Here is a 21,652-nt window from a genome sequence, read left to right as displayed (position 1 = left end):
ACTGTCAAAATGCTGGAGTGAGGAATTGCGGCAGCAGCAAGCAAATTGACCTTCGTGCGTCTCTTGCTTTTACACAAACGAAACGTTACATGCACAGCGCATACGAAGCTACAAGCACTCTGCTCACTCCGCAAACATCGCAGATCAGTTTGAAGATGAGGAGTCTGCAAACTTGCAACACAAATGTCTTGCGTACGCTTAACCACGGAAGACGGTCAAAACATGCGAATTTTGAGAAAACTTTTTTTCTGTAACCACTAATCTTGGCACCAACAGAGGCACAGCGGTGGTTGTGTCATCATTGGCGTATTTAAGTCCACACGTCAGGGTAAAGGCCTCTCCCAGTCACTTCCAGTTACCTCTGACCCCACTGTATGCATGCTCGTCACACCACAATCCTTGCCATGCAGACTGACCACAACAACCATGAGGTGTTTGCTATACATACCCACTAAACAACATTCCTTCCTGTTAACCTCAACCATTATGTGTGTTTGCTCCCGAAACCATGCTGCCACTTTCCAGCCAGTATCTCTAAATGCAAACTGCAACAAAATTTTGGAGTGTCTTGTTTCAGTTAGTGTCAGTATAGAACAGGCTCCGTGCAAAATTTGACATTTTAGATATGAGTGGATATGTCACGAAAAGCTCCCTAAATAGATGTTATGTCGCCAACCAAGATGGCTCCTATGCACAACTTCCGAGATGCAACAGCACCCATGATGTGCTGATTATCTCGGTGATGTACTTGGATTTGAGTCATACCTACTAACTACCAGCTGCATGCATAGTCTTATTTAGGAGCTACTTCAAGGCGCTTAATAAGAAAATAAAGCAATTGCCAGCAGTGCAGCATTGCCAAGAGAGGGAACTTGTAGACGAAACACACAGAGCCCAGGCTGAGGAAATAGACCTCTAGCCTGCCATTTTGCTCAGAGGGAGGAAATGAGAAAAAAAATTACCGACGATTACGTTACTTCCTAATGCGAAGTTTGAGCGCAGCAAATAAGCTGTTTCACCTTTTCGATAGATTGAGGCAAAGAAATCGAGCAACACATGTATGCGCTATCACAGAATTTTTTTTTTATTTTTCACACGTATTCCTTTAACAAAGACTCCACTAACAGTTCTTGACAGTCATGAAGGAAGCTTTGTGGTCGGAGAAATAGACTGATATATGTTCGACTTGGTACACCAATGCTTGATTCTCAAAGACGAGATGTATACAAGTGCCTCGCGAGGTTGTCACAGCCGTGGGACGCGTTACGAGCGAGAGGAACGGGATGTTCTCCCGCATAAGTGTTAGGAAATTGCTGTTTGTCTTTATGTCAAGCCGCCACCGATCTGGCTCTCTGATTGCCACCGCACAGGGCGAACGGCAGCGGCAATTTCGGCTCGGGCGGTGCACATATATACAGATCCGCCGCCACCGATCTGGCTCTCTGATTGCCACCGCACAGGGGTTGCATTGGAGGAGGAGCGAAGAAAGGAATTAAGTTCGAGCCGGCGCTTTGACAACCGGAGACTCGCAGGAAGAGGGGCGAGGGGGGCGGCGTGTACACCCAGCGGCAAACGATGGGGGCAGAAGCGCGCGCAGCAAGTGGACAACACGATAAAGGGAGGAGGGAAGAGATAGCAGCGACTGACTGATGCCGCTGACGCCGATAGTGAGTCAACCCCAGCTGCGGAGTTGGTTTCAGGGACAACGAATAACCGGCGCGTCGGCAACTGAAGAGCACCCTATCCGCCACACAAGAACAGGGGGGGGGGGACCCTTTCCTCCTCTTTCTGCATGGCGGCGACGGTGTTCTATGCAGTCACGTTATCTTGACTCTCTAGCGGCGTCAGCGGCATCCAGCGGTATCAGTCGGTCGCTGCTAGCGCTGGGGGGATGAAAATGGGGCGGAGCTGGTTACGAGGCCGACGACGACGACGACGCGAAACCCAGGAACGGACGCCAAAGAGCTGCGCTCTAAAAAAGAGGGCTATGAGGAGTGATGATGATGATAGACAGTAGGATACAATTGTATACATGTTCATGTTCAAAGCGCTCATTCACAGCCTTTCACCTAGGCCTCTGTTAATTAAATATGGTAAGTGAGCCTACTGGCTGCAAGATCGACGGAGTCGCCACCTGGTGGGTACTAGCTGAACTAAGAATAGTGCGGATTGCGCCCTGTGTCGTCTGCTAGCACAGCATATTTACATGTGCGCATATGGTGTGCATATCTTTAAAGGCTGTTTCTTCCGTGGTTTCAGCACAGTCGAAAATGTTGGTCAGCATTTTTTGACAATGTACAGAAGCATTAAGCCTTGCACAATTATTGTCTTTGCAATGTAGTAAGATCAGCTACTGCCCGTGTCAAGCACACAATGTGTTACCATCACATCCTCCATTCACCACAATCATATCACTTTTATTCTTGCTTCATGTTTCGAGTACATGCCAAAGAGCATTTTAACTTGTCTGAAAAAAAAATGAGGTGATCGCAGCGAGACTTGAATACTGTGGTTTTTAGCAACTGGTCACAATGGTGTGGGTCACTCCGCAATCTCTGTGATACCCTCAAAATATGCGAGGTGGCATTAACATTACTGAGCAGCAAAATAAAGAACTTTAAGCAAGCACTCATACAATATTGCATCATACACTTTATATTACGATAACTGCATTATGATAATTGCAATGATTGCATGACTCGCACAGTGGTTATATTAACAGCCTTAATTAGCTATACTCTATATTTTTTAATCTGTGGTACTGACGCCATTACTGTGAATTCATTTTGCCTCGCAAGTAAATTGTCAGCTTTTCTACACTGCTTTGCTACTACGAAAGGACAGCTCAGATGTGGTATATAGTATATCAAGACCATGTGTGACACGGCAGTCTGTAGATGTAGGAGGTCATAACACTGAGTTGAAAGAAGACTATTATAATCTCCTTTTGCTCCTCAGCGTGGCATTTTTATCATGACAAAAGATTGCGGCGATTATTAGCTGAAATAACACAACCTAATGATTTTACCTCCTCAAATCATTACAGTTTTGTCCCACCACTGTCACGTGCATAACCCATGCAAGGGCAGCTTTCAACGTCATTGACACATTTTTAGTGTAACTGCGATAAAAATAATCTCGTCTGAAGCAACTTGGTGATCCTACTGACAATGTCACTCACAGTGGCCTAGCTTCTTCATCTGAGCTCGTTACTGGTTTTTATTTCACAGCAAAACAATAAAACAAAAACTGAGATGTATGCATACAATTGGTGATGTAGAATGCGTATAAACCTGCTACTGTATCTTCGTTGCACAGGGACACAGACTTTTTAGATTAAGTGCAAGATTCAGAGGGAATGCAGTATCGTTTAAGTTGCACAGCAATATTGTTATGCGAAGGACGAGTCAGTAAGATGAGCAACTAGTATTTACAGGTTATATTTACAACAGCCGTTGCAGCGCTGACCGGTTAGGTTAGGGTTCACAGCGCGAGCCCAGTTCGTTCTTCCTCTTTTCTGGAGTGATGGCGCCCACGTGCCTTGTTCAAACAAACAAATACTACACGCCTGTAGCATAATCCCCCGGCGGCAGAAGCGACGTCCTGGAGCGTCTAAATGTCATCACTGGGAGGGTGTTACTGCTTCAGTCGTGTAACGTGCACGATATCACTGGACGAAGAAGCAGATGTGGCGTGGGGGGCGATCTCGTAGGTGACGAGAGTCATGGCACGAAGCACTCGGCATGGGCCTGTGTAATGAGACAACAGTTTTTCGGACAGGCTGTCCTGACGCGACGGAGACCATAGAAGCACCAAAGAACCAGGCGGGAACTGCACGGTGTCACCGGTCATACAAATGCCTTTGACTCTCTTGGGATTTCAGAAGGCGGTCACGGCCAATTTCCCTTGTGTGGCCACCGCGGGCGATGGCATCAAGTGCATATTCACTGGTCGGTGCTGCGTGAAGAGGGAGGGTTGTGTCAAGAAGCAGTGCTGGTTCTCAGCCGAACAGAAGGAAAAATGGGGAATAACTAGCTGTGTCGTGGCGCGAGGAATTATAAGCAAATGTAACAAACGGGAGAGCGAGGTCCCAGTCAGTGTGGTCTGAAGAGACATATTTTGCGAGCATGTCCGTGAGAGTGCGATTGAGACGCTCCGTGAGGCCATTTTCTTGCAGACGGTATGACATGGATAGCTTGTGCCTCGTGCCACAGGACTGCAGGATGTCCGCGATAACTTTTGATAGGAATGTCCGGCCACGGTCTGTGAGAAGTTGTTGTGGAGCTCCATGTAATAAAATCATGTCGTGTGTTAGAAAATCGGCGACATCTGTGGCGCAGCTTGTAGAAAGCGCTCTGGTGATTGCGTAGCGCGTGGAGTAATCCGTGGCCACAGCGATCCACCCATTCCCAGAGGTAGAAAGAGAAAAACGGCCAAGTAAGTCCAAACCAACCCGAAAGAATGGTTCTGCGGGAATGTTGAGTGGTTGAAGGTACCCAGAAGGGAGCGTCGATTGTGTCTTGCATCGCTGCCATTTCTCACACGCAGCTACGTGTCTTCGAACGGAGCGAGCAGGCCCTGGCCAAAAGAAGCGTCAGCGGATCCGGTCGTAGGTACGTAACACATCCAGGTGACCGGCAGTTGGGAGGTCGTGAAGTTCGTGGAGAACAGCCGAGCGAAGGTGTTTAGGGATCACAAGGAGTAATGCAGGGCCGTTGGGGTGAACGTTATGGCGGTAGAGTACGCCATCTTGAAGTGTGAATAAGCGAAGGGAACTGTCGGCAAGTGACAATTCCAGGCGGTCATTGATGATATGCAAGGACGGGTCACGGCGCTGCTCGTCGGCGACATGCAGCAGTGGAAAAACAGAGAGAACACAGGCGTCGGTGTCAGTATCAGACGTAGAGGTCGCGTCTTCGACTGCGTAGCGAGAGAGGCAATCTGCGTCCTGGTGTTGGCTTCCCGACTTGTAAGTCACTGTGTAGGGATATTCTTGTAGTCGGAGGGCCCAATGACCGAGCCGGCCAGTGGGATCCTTGAGCGACGAAAGCCAATAGAGTGCATGATGGTCTGTGATTACTGAGAAGGGCTTGCCATATAACCATGGGTGGAACTTTGAAACAGCCCAGACGAAAGCAAAACATTCGCGCTCGGAAATCGAATAGTTGCGCTCTGCAGGTGTCAGGAGCCGGCTAGCGTAGGCTATAACGCAGTCGTGTCTGTGTTGGTGGCGCCGATCCCATAACCACTGGCATCGGTTCAGACCTCTGTAGGTGTGAACGGGTTAAAGTGGGCCAAGACCGGTGGATTGGCGAGAATTGTGATAAGGTGCGAAAATGCGGCAGCCTGAGGGGAACCCCATGTAAAAGGCACGTAGAAGTTCAGTGAGCGGTCGAGCGATTGCTGCAAAATCTTTCACGAACCGTTGGAAATAAAAACAGAGCCCCACAAAACTCCGGACATCTTTGACAGACTGAGGTACAGGAAAAGCCGTTACTGCTTGAACCTTCTCCGGGTTGGGTTGTACTCCGGAAGCATTGATGAGGTGGCCTAGCACTGTAATAATCTGTCGGCGCCCGAAGTGGCACTTTGATAAGTTTAATTGGAGCCCAGCCTTGCGGAAGACGTCAAGGATAGCTGCGACGCGCTCGAGGTGCATATCACATGTAGGAGAAAACACAAGGACGTCGTCGAGGTAACAAAGGCAAGTTGACCATTTGAAACCTTGAAGCAGAGAGTATCATCCGTTCGAACGTGGCGGGGGCATTGCACAAACCAAACGGCATGATCTCGAATTGGTACAGGCCATCTGGAGTGACCAAAGCGGTCTTTTTTTGTTCTTGCTCATCGACGGAAATCTGCCAATAACAAGATCGAAGGTCGATGGACGAAAATTATTTGGCACCGTGAAGACAATCAAGAGCGTCGTCGATTCGTGGTAAAGGGTAAACATCCTTTTTTAGTGATTCGGTTTAGGTGGCTGTAATCAACACAGAAACGCCATGTGCCATCTTTCTTGACAAGCACGACTGGCACCGCCCAAGGACTCGACGAGGGCTCAACAATGCCTCTGGCGAGCATCTTGTTTACTTCCTGCTGAATAACTTGCCGCTCTGTCGTGGACATGTGATATGGTCGACGGTGAATGGGAACAGCATCACCAGTGTTGATCCAATGCTTAACAAGGGACATCTGACCAAGTAGTCGATTGGCAGTGTCAAATATGTCGCGGTAGGAAAGCAAAAGGCGATATAGGGCGGCTGCTTGGTCAGGTGTGAGCTCCGGAGCGACCATGGAACGTAATGGGCCATCGAGGTTCAAGGCATTCTATGCATGTAGCGATATTAACACTGGGTTAACAGCGGGCGGAACACAACCAAAACATGCACAGAAAGATTCGAGGTGCCAAAACAGAGACTCTGTGGCTGATCAGTACCAGTTCCCTATTGAATGACTAGTTGAAGCATCTTTCAAGTAAACAGAAACATTCTGTGCCTTTCACACAAAAATGTGGCATGTGGCATTAGAGGGCAATATGTGAACAGTTCACTGCTGTCAGCGCATTTCATCACCAGAAAATAAGGCCCCATCGTCCACAGTGAAGCACCACCAGGTACTGTCGGCCAAAAAAGTAAACGGACCACGGCTTAGGTGGCCGGAGCGGCTGCGGGGCCACACCGGGGCGCTGCTAATTATAGCAGCGTTACTCGGAGCACTCTCGTCGTCGCGCGCTGACGACGAGAGTGCTCCGAGTAACGCCAGACTTCGCCCTTGCTCTCTCGCGGTATCTCGTCACGCTTGATAAATTTCTAGTGCACCATTCGGTTGCTCTGCTGCTGACGGTCGCGACGAAGGGGACCATGCATTGCCGGTAGCCTAGCAGATGGCGCTTTCGCACAGTAGCGGACGGCCGTGGGGCATCAAACTGTGGCACTGAGAAGGAACGAAGACCCGTTCTGACTGCTGTTTTGCTTACATTCACCTTGTCGTTCAAATTAGTGCATGTCGCCGGCGTCCATGGCTGCTCAATTTGGCCGCAACGGCGGCTACGGTGGCGTGGGCACTTTCATGCCAGTGCGTTAAGTTACGTAATGTGGAAAGTTGGGCTAGTTGGCGATTAATCATCATACCTTGCCGGTGAAGCAGCACACTGACACGCACACAGTGAAGACACACAAGAAACGCAGACGACACAAGCAGCGAGTGTCGTCTTTTCTTGTGTGTCTTCACTGTGTCCGTGCCAGTGCGCTGCATCACTGGCAAGGTAAGCGATAAGTTACAGGCGTCAATCTTTACTGCGGGTATAGCTTTTCTGTCGAGATTACTTCTCCGGCGTTGTCTCCCACAGTGGGTTTAATATTCATATCAGCGATGCCTCTGAAAACTGCTTTGATTACCAACTACAATGCGTAGGCCGTTGTGTAACTTTACAAAAGTACCGTCAGGAAGAGATGAGTGGGAAGACGAATTGCATAAACCAGTCAGTCGTGAAAGTTTATTCACGGAAGCATTCCATAGCTTGCAGGGGGCCTCAGTGTGATGAAAAGTTCCCGTCGACTGCGATGACTTGGCTTTGTCGCCTTGACATCAAATCATAGAGCGCCGCCGCTATAGCTTTGGACATCCGCGCAGCGCTTCCCACTCTGCAACATATCGCGCCGGTGTGAAAGACCGCACGTCACCGTAGCCGCCATTGCGCCTACTTGCGTGATGTTGCCTAAAACCGAGCAGCAGTGGACGCCGGCGGCATGCACTAATATGAAAGATAATGTGAATATACGCAAAACAATCAGAACGGGTCTTCGTGAATCCTTCTCAGTGCCGCGGTTTGATGCCGCGCGGCCGTCCGCTACTGTGAGAAAGCGCCATGTGCTATACCGGCGATGCACGGTCCCCTTCGTCGCGACCATCAGCAGAACAACCATCTAGAAATTTATCAAGCGTGATGAGGTACCGCGTGAGAGTGAGGGCGAAGTCTGGCGTCACTCGGAGCACTCTCGCCATCAGTGCGCCGAGCGAGATAGTAGCACCCTGCTGTGGCCCCGCAGCCGCTCCGGCCACTTAAGGGAAGCTGAAAGCTTTTCCAGAAAAAATGAGTGAAGAGCAGTATGTCGTGGTCTTCAACCCTCTGAATTCGAATATCGCATCGAAATTGAGCGAAAGAAAGCGCAAACATATTTTATTTCGACGAAAAGTGCAGCAGCACACACGCCTAGTTCGCGCGCCTCGTTTCCGCCTGTGATTGGTCGGGTGCCTCGTGACGTCAACAATGGTGTTCGTCCGGACCGACTGTTGCCGCTACACACGGTGTAAGGTAGTTTGGTGGTGTTTTGCTGAGGCGGCCATGGAAAATTTCGAGAGCTTGCGTTTCTCTGAGGAGTTCGGCGTTAAGTCCAAACTCCACGAGAGCGATTTTGTGCACGACGGTGACGGACGATGGCTTCGAGCGACAAAACGGGCTGTCGCTTGAACAGATCGCTCGGTGTGGTCGCTCAATCGCTCGTTTCTAGAAACCTAGAACTCGTCGCTCGTTGCCCGGAAATGCTATGAGCGACTAGCCAATAGTGCGACGCCGAAACTGGATGTACTTAACTCAAATACTACTGTTTGTTGCACGGAATGAGCAAACTATTGAATTTTATACGTGCAAGAATAAGAACCTAGTGCAAGACCTTAAGAAATATTTTATGCTCCTTCTTCAATAAAATGTATCAATTTAAATTGATAAAGCATGCTTCACGCTAGTTTCGACGCGTATATTGCTGACCTCATACCGGAATGTCGTCGCTCTAAGCCGTCGCTCGCGTGGAGTTCGGCTTTCAGGCGACGAGTGAATGCGACAGCCATCGCCTCGCTTGTCAAGCTGTCGTTGGCGCATGCAAGATCACTTGTAAGGGGTTTATACTTTACTCCCTACATGTACGAGCCGATTGCGAAGAGCCGGCCTCTTCAAGAAGCAAAAAATGCTGGTGCAAGCACTGCTTTCCATGCGAACGAAGGCGAAGTGTTAGCATCTTCACGGTTCATGAACCTTCATGGTTTATAAGGTTCCCGCATCCGTATATGAGCGTCTTATTAAATCAATCAATAGCATCTCCTTGTGTTGGAAATGTTCTTTGGCGAGTATGTTTTTTGTTAAGCTACATTCAGCGTTCCAGTGAGTACGTTTCTGGGCACACAACTGCAGTGTTATGGTCCTGCATGCCTCCTCGTAGAACATAAGCGGTGATGTGATCTTCGGCATTTGTGCACTGCCCCAAAGCTGTCGGCAATCTACACAGACGGTTTAAATGCGGGAAAAGTTTACCGGCTGTTGTAGCATGTGAAGTATAGAACTTTCATCAGCGCACCACCCGCACGCTACTCATAACCAGGGAATTCCGTCGGCTACGTGAGATGGTCGGTTTCTCTATGTGTGCGAGAGAAAGGGGGAGCGCAGCGTCCTGGCGTGAGCAGGCTTTCCAACACATGCAAAATTTACGCTTGCACTGCGTTATGGTAGCTGCATGCAGGCTGTTTCACGACACACGTGCGAGTGGAAAATTTGTGGCGCTTGGCGATGAAACCTGCGTCAAGGGTGGGAGATAAACATGCACCTTCCGTTCAGCATGCTAATTATTTTTTAGGAGAACTCAAAGCACGCATTATTGATAAACTCCGGTAGTAATCGTCACGGAAGTGATTAGAGCACAACACTGTTGTTCTTGAGCACTTGAAGTTGTTTCGCTGCACAGCAGCCTCCCACTTAGCTGAAAGCTTATTGTCTTGCAGGAACTAATGGAACATCGGAACATCGTCGCGGCCGCTGGTGTTCTGTGCAAGCGCAGGCTGCACAGAACGCCGGCATGATCGGCCTACAAGTTCAGTTGATGCTGCGCACGTCAACTACCACTCCTATATACACACAAACAAAGGAATGTAGGGTCGAGCGAAGCAGATTAGGACAGCACGCACGCAGAAACAAGCACGATCAGGCACTGTCGTGGAGACTGCGAAGGAACGGAACACCAGTGCTGACGTCACAACGCCACGGTTTCCGGCCTCCGCTCGCATCATCAGCGTCAGCAGCAGCTACAGCGCAATTTTAACCGATGATTGCGTCGCTCCTAAGTGAAAAATCGCCCCTCAAATTTTACCTTTATGGTTTATAAGGTTCCCGCATCCGTATATGAGCGTCTTATTAAATTCGACAGACTCTTCAGGTTCCCTTTAAGCCGTGGTCCATTTACTTTTTTGGCCGATAGTACATATCAGTGTGTGCTACCGACTTCCTGGTTACGCTAATGCGATGATAGTGCTGCCATTCGTAGCTCGCTCTTGTGGCGAATGTAGCTCACTTCATTGATATATAAGAGAGCCTATATGGCTCGCTTCAATGAAATGACCGGCTAAAGGCCCAGTAACACCTCACTCAATGGCCAGTTGTTAATAGGCACAAAGAGGCCAATGCCCACCGTTTACAGCCAAATTTTGGACAGTCAACAAGTATGTGCTGCACTATCTTAGGTACATCACACATATGAAAGACTGGCAAGTTTGCATGTTGGATAAGAAGCAAATATCACTTAAAAGCAATACATAGTTTAAGCATGTGAAGGAGGCTCACATGGCTGTGTTGAATGCCACACAGCATTCAAAATGCCCTGTGGGGATCAAGCTTACAAAAGACATTTGTGGATTTTTTTTTTTTTGTCTAATGATGTGCTGTGACTTTCCACATAGTCTTGGTATGAAAAGAATAACAGTCTGGCTTCAACAAGTACGCTGTTATGTTAAGGCTCTCATAGCTGTTGCATCAACAGATCATTCCTGTGCAGTTTGCAATGTCCATGTATCTACTGGTATACAATACTGTGTTCCTTTCTTTCAGCAACAATGAGGAATCCCACAATGTCTTGGGCCAGAAAATATGAAGTTTTTCCTCAAGACAGATTAAAGTATAGTTGCAGCGCTGGTCTTGGGTCGCATAATATGGTCAAAGTCTGAGGGAGCACGTAAGAAATGTGCCTAACACTAGCACTGCTGTGTGTTGGGTGTAACACTTTAGCTTTAACTAAATATAATAATATTTCAGCAGAAGTAGACAAGGACAAAAGACACCACAGTGTGCTAAGTTCAACAGTTTATTCCGAAGAAATTGCCCATGCTTTTATATACCACGCACGACAGCCCCACTTCCTGTTAGTATGTCATATCGCTCTTTGCAAAGAAGGGCGTCTATCAAGCAGGTTGACAAATGCAATGTTAACACAGCTTTCACCTTTACACTTGACAACTTGTGCTTCTATAATTTCTCTAACATTCTTCTCTGGCAAGAATGATGCAATCATTTAACAACGGAGCACAGCCACATTCCTGATGGTGTACAGACGAATGACAATCACGGCAATTTTTTACAATTAAAGTATGCTCTCTTAAGTGGTCATTAAGACATTGTCCCATCAGTCTTATATATTTTTACCACAGGAAAATAGCAATTCATACACCACTGCTTCATCATGATCAATAAAACGGTTTCTACGTCTCTTGGAACAACCAAACAGTTTTACTGCATAGGTTTGTCAACTGACACACCTTGCTAAGTTTATCTGGGGCAGAAAAAACCACTCTTGCATCAACCACCTAGCAAAGGGACACTAAAGGCAAATACGAAGTCGATGTGGACTGTTTAAATACCATTCCAGAAACCTTGCAACGCTTGTTTCGTACCAAGAAAAGACTTAGTGCAAGAGAAAATTGCATCTGAAAGGTCCGAATACCTTTATAGCATTTTTCAAATCTCTCGGCAGCGAACCGGGGAAGTGGTGACGTTGCATACGCCATTGCCACCCTTTGCTGCCGTCAGTGAGTAAAACGGCGCCCAACAGACAGTGATACCGAGCCAAGACAAAGCAGCGGATTCGTTACTGCAGCTAGTGGCATAGACCGTTCGGGCATCTTGCGTCATCACATGGAAGTTGAATTCTTCGCTCCTAGAAGTTTGCGCGACTTTCGCAAGCCAGCAAAACCAGCGCAGCACTATGCGATAGCTGCTGAAGCGTGAAAGCAAGGGTGGCGCAGAGTCGAGCAAAAATGAAACCCTTCGACCAACTGCGTCGTTTTCAGGGTTATTCCAATGAGTACTTTTAGAAAAAAGTGATATAGAACTGGACAAGTAGCATTTTATTTCGTATTATAATACAATACAAGGATGTTTTGTGCAATGAGTGGTTGAGTACTGGTGACAGAATTGAACTGAGGAGTGCTTTTGTCATCGGGCAAGTACTTGAATGTCCCGGGGGAGTCTCTGTCCTGCATTTACCTCAATTTCTTCATTATTAAGGCTCTGCTCGCAATAATACTGACACCTTAGAGATTCTCAAGCATTATTTTATCATTTTGGCTTGACTTAATATTTGCCTTTAATGTCCCTTTAAGACAGTGTGCCATCCTATCAGTAGGTAGGGCACAACTGCAGTCTTTTAACAATTTATTTGACAACTCTTCATTTACTGTGCTTTCTGTACGAGGCCTTCTGAGGAAAGAATCCGCTACCCACACCTCCGAAGTATTCAGCTACCCTGCTGCAGACAACTGTTAACGACTTTCTTTCAGCTTGCAGAGTCCTTATGGTAGCACCACTTTTTTATGGCATTGCTTAGACAAAATTTGGCAATGCTTCTTTTAACCATTTTTGACTGGGCATGTTGGATATATCAGCCTAGAGCCAATAAGTCCTTATTACCTTATAATACCACCCATCAACTCCAGTTCTATAGTTTTAAAAAGGTCGAGAGCATAAAAAAAAAATCACCGACGATTACGGTATACCCTCACGTGAATTTTGAGCACCACTGTCTAGGTGTTTTGAATCCACGATATATTGTGGCAAAGAATTTGATTCTGAATGACGGGGTGCTCTCTGCAGCAGCACTGAGCCTCTGCTCAGGCAGCTCATTTAGTAGCAGCAATATATGCGAAGCATTTCCACCGGTTGTGACACTCATTGTTCAGAAAGAAAGCATGAACACGAGAACGCACGGCTCGCACCGAGCACATTCTCTAGCGGCAGCGGCGCTACAGGTAAGTAGAACGTGCGTAGCGAGTCCGAAGCCAACGCCAACAATTTCCAACCCTCCTCTCCGCTTTCCTCTTCACACCTCTTCGCTCTCGCTGCTATTTCATCCCGCGCTGTGTGCCGCGCTCACTCTCATCTTTCGCTGTGCTAGTTCGCTCGATCACTAGCTCGCTGCATGATCGGGCATTTAAGAGCTGCACTCTAAAAAATGTATAAATATATATATATATATGTGCGTGTGTGATATATAATAACAAAATAAGCCTTCAAAACATTTACACATGTAGGATTGCAGCAGTGCATTTGGTAGTTTCTTTTCCTGCCTCTTCCTCAAATCAAGCAGCCAGATGATTTCGAGTTTGTCTGCCCCCTCAAGGTCAAATTAAGTGAAGTCACTGTACTAAATTCTGCTATATTCTCTATTGCTCACTGCATGAGTTGCCTTAAGGAGACCCCACATCCGGCGACACATTGGGAGTGACTTGCCGTGTGTGTGTCGCCTCGTGCCTCTTCAGATTGGACTCGTCGGCGCAAGACATTGGGCAGAAGCGACAGTGATATGGCTTCTCGCCTGTGTGTGTTCGAATATGGCGCAATACACTCTGTTTCTGGGTGAATGCCATGGGGCAGAGATGGCAGCGGAATGGTTTCTCGCCGGTGTGGACACGAACATGTTTGTCCAGGTCAAACTTCTGCTTGAACACCTTGCCACAGTAGCTGCACTTGCGCGGCTGTTTGCTTATGTGGGAACTTTTGACGACGCTGCACACGAGACGCTGCGGCAGATGCCTTCCCTTGTTCAGGCTTTGTTGAGAGGACAGCTCCAGCTGCACAGGTTCGGCAGCGAGGTCTGCACAAAACAAAAAAAAAAAAAGGAAAAAAGGGTGGGGGAAACATGTTCTTAGATGACATGGTACCTATAGGCTTCCCATGCCAGGAAGCACTGTTACTCACCGTTGTGAAGCTGTCAATTGTCAATGAAGCACACTGCCACATATTACAATCACCACATGTTAACGCAAAGGGTGTTGTACACATGTACACATATGGCAAAGGTACTAATGTACGTGATTGTGGGAGGTTAATGTAACAGGCTTGTATGTGGCTCAAGGCTTGTCGACACAGGCTCTCAAGGTGTAAGTACGACGGCAGGTCCCATTTACAGTCTTTATGTTTTCTTTCCATTGGTCCCTGAAATTAAAAAAAGATGGCACGGTGCAAGCGGAAGCCTAGTCGTTCTTGTTTTTTGCATGTCTTTCGTGATGTTCTATGAAAGATAAGTTGAAAGCTGCAGCTCCTCTGTCAGTTAATAACCATCAAGAGCTTTTTATGACGTGTGCATTCTGCAACCAGTGATAAAAGCTTACTACAATCTGCTGCCCTTTGTAGAAATACAATTCCATCTGTATGGAAAGTAATCTCCACTGCAAAATAATGAAACAATACTAGCTGCACGACGTATAGCACATCATACCAAGCAGTCAGTTCACTAGACCACGCAGGCTGTGGTGTCATGTCATGTGTGCAGCAGTGTGACATCTGCGCTTTTCATCCCAGCCCTTTATGCCAAAAGTTCGGCATGTTCAACAGGGACGTGCCAAAAGTAGACATTTACTACATGCATGTCATATTGTACTTGTATTCCTTTTTTCCCCGATTTTGATGCCTGTTGTACCAATTACTTGTTATAGAAGTGTAAAGCTATTGTTCATTTAAAAATCTTGGCAAAAATGTGATGCAGAAGGCGATGAGTACAAAGATAACAAATAATAAAAAGTAAGGCTGAAAGATGCCCAGTATGGTGAATACCGTATAGAACCGTGCAAAGGCTACACCTGTGTAAGGACCACACCCCCAACTTTGCAGACCAGATGTTGAGGAAGAAAATTTTTAGTCAAGAAGCAATTGCATTCGCTGTCCCGATTACATGCGCACGCGTCGGCAAATTTTCGCGTGCTGCATACTTCCACGTGTCACTAGTAGATGGCAAGTGTCATCTAGTAGCGGTATACAGTATCTAGAGCTATCCAGTAGCATCCCTTAGAAGGGATTGAACAAAATGGTTCTGTCCCATGTCAGGGCCACACCTTGTCAAAATTGTGAAAAAAATAGTGCGGCTTTTACACAAGTCTATACTGTAAACACGATAAATCAGAGAATGGGCTGACAAACACCTGGGCGAAATATCAATCCTGTACATGTGGCAAGGAGCCCACAATCTGCCTCAAAAGACCACCTGCCCTTCCATTCAACTTCTTGAAGTCACTGTCTTTTGTTTTTCACGATTAACTTGCGTCAGATGAACAGATCTCCAGAACCCTTATTGTAGTTCCACTACCTGGAAGAAAAAAGAAATAAATAAAATGCTATGCCAGCTTGGAGCTGCACTTTTCCTTTAGTACAGCAAACATTTTTGTTGAACCATCCTCACAAAAATGGTGCAACACACACACACACACACACACACACACACGCACACGCACGCGCACGCGCACGCACACGCACACACACACACACACACACACACACACACACACGGGTACATTTGACATCACCTGATGTTCTATGCCCATCTAAAGATAAAGCGCATAGAAATGCACAAATAGAATGAGCTGCAAGCTGCGAATGTGGCTTCAAAGTTTGTTTCATTATAACTCTTCTTGTTGCTTGGTCAACAACTTCTGCCAGAAATGCACACATTTTGCACTATGCAACTGACGTCCGTTATCTAAACACATTCTAGCACATCAGTCAGGAAAAGCACTGCGTGACGAATATATTGCAAACCAAAACAACAGCGTCACAATTTGTTACGCACTTATTTTCTACATCTGCCTTCTGCACGAGTGCTACAAAGAAAGTGTTGTCCATTCATATCCCAATTATACCAAGCGGTCGAGTGGCATTAAACAGAGCAGTTTTTCTTAGTTTTATTATTTAGCTGACTTCTCAAATTGGAAATGGAATAAATTTTGGTCTGCAAGCATTCGGCGTTATAGCATTGCGTATACTAAACCACAAAATATGTATGAAACATGCCAGCCTTCAGATAACATCATGTTTAGAAAAACTTGGGCTACAGCTGCTCGGTCGTCATCAGCCTATTTAACTCCTTGCCAGCGCAAAGACCTCTAAATAACCTCCAATTACCCTCAATTACTAACAACGGACCTTGATCATGACAATGTACAGAAGAGTAAAATTGGGTTGGAGTACACACAGCAGGCATTACCAAATCATAGCTGGCAGCTTACCACTATCCTTGAAAAGAAATGTGTGCAATCACTACTTTCTGCTCTTATTAACATATGTCGCAGAAACTTGGAGGGTAACAAAGAAGCTTGATAAGAGGCTATGCAGCAAGCGGCAGGAAGAGAAAGTAAATTATATGTGCAAAGTTACCAGACAGGAGGACAGCGGTGTTGGTTAGAAGGCAAACGGGGCAGCCGATACTCTAGCTGACATTAAGAGGAAGAAATGGGAGTGGCAGGACACACACTACATAGGCCAGATAAACGGTCTATTACAGTTACAGGATTGTCACCAAGAGAAGCGGAGCATATTCAGGGACAGCAGGGAACTAGGTGGCGAGATGAAATTAGGAAACTTGTGGGCATAACATGGGGTAAGACAGTGCAAGACAGGGCCAACTGGAGATCGATCGGAGAGGCCTTCATTATCGGACATAAATAGGCTGGTGACGACAAAACATTTCTGTTGCTTTGTCAACAATTTCGGCCAGCAATGCCTGTCGTGTGCCATGCAGCCAACTTCCAGTATCTCAACACACACTTTAGCACACAATTGATGAAAAACACTGTGTTACAAATACTGCCAACTAAAAGACACCAGCACTACCTCCAGCACTGTCAGACATTTGCTATGCGCTGCTCTCACTACTGTCTTCTGCTTGAGTGCCACAATAAAACTGGCATCCATGAGATATATCACAGCAAGCCTCATGCTTCACATTTCTTTTGAGGTCAAATACCACGAGGCACGAACTCAACAGAGATTTTGTATGGCAAAATGTTGACATTTCTGATGACCAAACAACATTGTGTTGCATTGGCATGAGGTGCACGTGCTGCCATCATAAACAAAAGATGATGACGGTGACAAAGACGAAGACATGTGCATGATCGTGCAATGGCGGAAAAATAAAAAATAAGAATTCCTCATTCACCCGTCATGACGAGAGTAAGGAATGGAGAAGCGGCGTCATTGCAAAAAGGGAAGCAAAGCGGCAGCATCGACGGAAGAAGCAGCCTGTTTCAGGGCTCTCTAAAGGTATGTTGTAGTAAAATTAATGCTTTTGTAAAAGCAAGAAGGTCTAACTGTGAGAAAAGGTGGCATAAGCCACGAGGGACGCCAAGACAAAAGACGAATGGCAATGCCACTGTGATGGTTCTGGAACCGTACAGTATCCTACAGAACTTAAAAGAGGAAATAGTGGCGCTGTTATCATTCAGCTAACATGGTAATGATGGGTGTTACACAGGCATTTTTGCATTATTTATTACACATCATTTTTCTATATTTCCAAGCAATCGTGTTTTCTAAATGCGCAAGGGCAACCCGAGTCAACACATATTAATAATTACAGCGAATCATGGTATTTGTAATGATATATTTTGTTGAAAAAGATTAATTTTCAAAGCCACAATGTTGTTTGAAGCCATAAGGACGAAGTTTAGGAGAATACATTCATTTTCATGTTGGCTGAACTGCCATACTTGCAGCTAGCACCAGGCATTCCTCTAGTGACTCACGCAGTAAACTGCCTGCCTGCCAACAGACCCCCTCTTGACATCATCAATACTGACGAGTGGTCGAGCAGAGTCTGGCTGAATGTTTATTGAAAACGGAGGATTACAATGCGTTCCAAACGAGCCAGAGGCTCAACTTGGCAACATTTGAGAATTCTTCCTGCGCTAAAGCTGCCCGAATATGAGGAAATACGGCAGAATCCACGACAACACTTCAATGCAATGATGATGCAGTGAAGAGCAAAATTCATTAAATAGAAGCTTGTCAATACTTTACCATGTAGCACTGTCAAACCTTGTTGCAACTGATGCAGAGATAACAAATTATCAGATATAACAAAGCAATTAGGAATTTTCTGCCTTACATCAGTGTGTAATTAATAATATGCTTCTAAGAAATATTGGACAAAACGATAGTATTTTCGTGTCAGATGTGACTTCATTATAACAAGATTAAACTTTAATCAATTAAACATTTTTCAGCCAAGAGAACGAAAAGAAAGTTTAGAAGGAAACATTACCGATTTGAGTTGGTTTACTATTTTTTTCTAAGCATCCCTTAAAGATATGCTGATAGCATTCGTTCATTTACAGGAACATCAGCACTGTCTATGGCAAAATTGACTCTGCAGAAAACTGCAATGTACAGAAAGTTTAACACGCTGCCCTTATCACAGCCATGCCGTATAACACATAGTCTTCATAATTGCAGTAACTGTCGGCGCATTTCTGGTCATACTAAAGCACATAAGCCTGCTGTTTCATGTGCCATAAGCCATCGGAATGGCCTTCCTGATTACATTACAAACACCATAGATAGTAACACATTTAGAGGCAGGATAATCGCCATACTCACCTAATATCTTTGTTTTTATGTGCTGTTACCAAAACAAAATGTTTTTTAATATTGTATTACATGTACGAAACTGTGCTCCTGTTCAAATCTGAGCCAAGTTGTGTTCGGCTTTTATATAGCCACATTTCTAAAACCTAAAATTTGTACAACTGCTCTCCTTGATTTTAAGAGTATAATTTTTAGTGCTTGTTGCTAACAATTGTGTAACGTTTTTGCTCTTATGCTTTTGCAATTTCCATATATTGTCCCACTCACACAATGATCCCATGTAAAGGAGCCTGTGAGTTCTTTGAGAAAATAAATAAATATATAGAAGAAAAAAATTGTCATCCCCATAAGTTTATCAGAAGGCTTCACAAGTGATGAACTCGTCCTGGTCCAGAGACTCAACATGGGTCTAACACATCTGTGAGGTCATCACTCTACAAGCGGGAGGCTAGAAAATTGCAGGGTGAGGTTGAATCAGTCGATAACTCGAAGTACATGAACACTGCTTACAGATGGCAAGACACTGAAGCGTCCATCGAAGCCTGTGTTTATAATTACTGGGCCTTATTTCTATTGCTCTATCAGAAGATTTTTCAGCTACTACAAATCGCTTCATTATACCATACAGCAAAACAAGTGCCCAAGGAGTCATACACGATCAACAGCTTATTCCTCAATTTTGCGTAATCTTGTGCCTTTATGTGGTCATATGCAACACCTTAAAATCAACTCCAACCAAATTTTGGACTGAGGAGAAGTTCTAGTTTAAGGTAATGGAGGTATAAAGGAGTCCTTATTCAAAATATTTTGATTGAAATAGGATTGGAATCATGATAAAATGCTTGCGAAAATTGCTGTTTTTGATGCCAAAATCGGGAAGGAAAAGAATGCTGCCATTACTGCTTAATGAAAGTGATGCACGATCTAGAATGCATAGCTACTCCGCGTGACGTCCGAGATAAGGTGGTGCTCACGATTTTGGTGTTGTTACAGGAGTAGAATAATCTATCACAGCCATGTTTGTTACACCAGTGTTCAAATGCAATTATTCAAAAAGCTAGGTAACCAAGGTAATAACCTTGCTGGAAATTGACAAATTTTGATGTCTTCCACTTTTATTGATTTGTCCCAATTCTTTACAGTTCAACACAAGTGCTATTTGAATACTCCATCAGCCGTAGAGTTAGATTAATTGATTAATTTGACTCTGGCTAATTCAACTTTTCGATTACTTCTATTCCAGCCTAATGTCCCACCAGTGCCCATATATTTCTATGGCCAAGAATTTTCTCTACATGTTCAAATGGGCCCTGACCAGAAAGTTCGAACTTTACTGGTCATTATGGGCACACACGACCCAAATGATGACCACAACAGCTGTTGCATCTGCCTTTGCAGTGCTAGACAAACATGAATGCGCAGGAAACATGTTTCCTCCCGTGAAAAACACTTTTTCGGCCTGCCTTAAGAACACTCTCAGGCAAAAACTGAAGCTTACACTGAACAATTACCATATTTACCCATTCACAACACACTTTCTTTTGCCAAGAATATATGTAAAAGAATCACCTTTACAGTGAAATAACGTATGAAAATACACCAACAGCATGTATTCAGACGTGACAACAGCCTACTGTGAGAACCAAGATCATCATTACTGTTATTATCAGATGTCGAGAGAACCAGTTCTTGCATACGATGGCAATGACAGCGCACTGGTAACGGTTTTTAATTACAAAATCTAATTCAAAAGATAGAGTTATCTTATGCTAAGCTAGCGGTAACGAAGTCATGGCAGCTGTTTTCGGCGTTCCTGAGAATCGCACACATCACAGGATGAACTAGCTTAGGACTTAGTCTGAGTGTACGCTAACATCCCATTTGCGATGATTGCGGAGTACAGTAAAAGCTCGTGGATACGATCACGTTGCGTACGATCTCCTGGTTCGAACGTTAGCAATCGAGAACACAAGAAATGACCCAATAATGTTACGCTCATTTTTTATGGGTTGTTACGTCCCAGGAAAACACAATATTTTTGCATCAATGTTCAGTACATTGCCAAATTGCGATTGTACGATACGTTTTCTGGCTGCTAGATGTAAACAAGGAAAGGCACGAGGCAAATGCAATCAAAAGCTCTACCTGCCAGAGCAGCTTTCCCACATTGCTTGCTTGCCATTGTCACATGAGAATGTTGGCACGCATGCATTCTTCTTCTGGTACCAGCATATTTCATGGGCCGTGGCACGTCGCCAATTACAGCTATCGCTGCCAACCCTATTGCGATAAGCATGTTTACTGTACATGTGCGTGTGATACAATGCCATCGAAAGCATACTGCACGCTTTTCAAAGGCGGTAGCCCAAACATGCCACCATTCCCTGCTGTAGGCAGTGCGAAGTTAGCACCATGTCTTGCTCTGATGGCATCGCTTTCCGGCGTTGCCCACCAGTTCGACAGTTTTTGGTTTTCAGACGCTGTTCCGAAACATTGCACAATAGGAAAACGACAATGCTCATATCGGGCCGCTTGGTCCCCAACAGACTGACGCAAGTCAATGTCTCATTCTGCAATGATTTGCGCAATGCTGCACTTTACATAACTGTAAACTACAGTTGAGCCTGATAAATTTTTCAGTGACTTTGGATCGTACGCTTTCCCGGTAAGTATGTTTTTCTCACAGTTTTTTTTCTTCAAGAACATATTAACGAGGTTGTACTGTAGTTTCATAAGGTGGAATATCAAACATGTGATGGATCATACAAGGGACTAAATGCTGTGGCCCATGGATAGCGAGAAGGCAATATCTGAGAGCTATGACGGTGGACACTAATTTGCACATACTATGTATCTGTTATATGTCCAGAATGCATGTTATATCCGAGGGCGTGCTAGTATCGGGTAATATACTGCCGAATGAAGCGGCACTGTGTCTGGTAGTTTTTTCTGCCTCTTCTTTATCTCAATCCTCCAGATAAT

The 21,652-nt window shown here is 45.5% G+C and overlaps 1 protein-coding gene across 1 annotated transcript in view; it reads right to left on the bottom strand.

Annotated features, from left to right (window-relative positions):
• Window positions 1–21,652, bottom strand: part of LOC142558444 (uncharacterized) — a 105,122-nt gene that overhangs the window by 41,421 nt on the left and 42,049 nt on the right. Inside the window, exon 7 of the mRNA XM_075670578.1 lies at window positions 13,503–13,907. Within this exon, the coding sequence (XP_075526693.1) occupies window positions 13,503–13,907 (405 nt within the window). The remainder of the gene's footprint in view (window positions 1–13,502; window positions 13,908–21,652) is intronic.

This window comes from Dermacentor variabilis, chromosome 9, assembly GCF_050947875.1.
Source record: "Dermacentor variabilis isolate Ectoservices chromosome 9, ASM5094787v1, whole genome shotgun sequence".
NCBI classification, from domain to species: domain Eukaryota; kingdom Metazoa; phylum Arthropoda; class Arachnida; order Ixodida; family Ixodidae; genus Dermacentor; species Dermacentor variabilis.
This window is presented reverse-complemented; position numbering and strand designations above follow the sequence as displayed.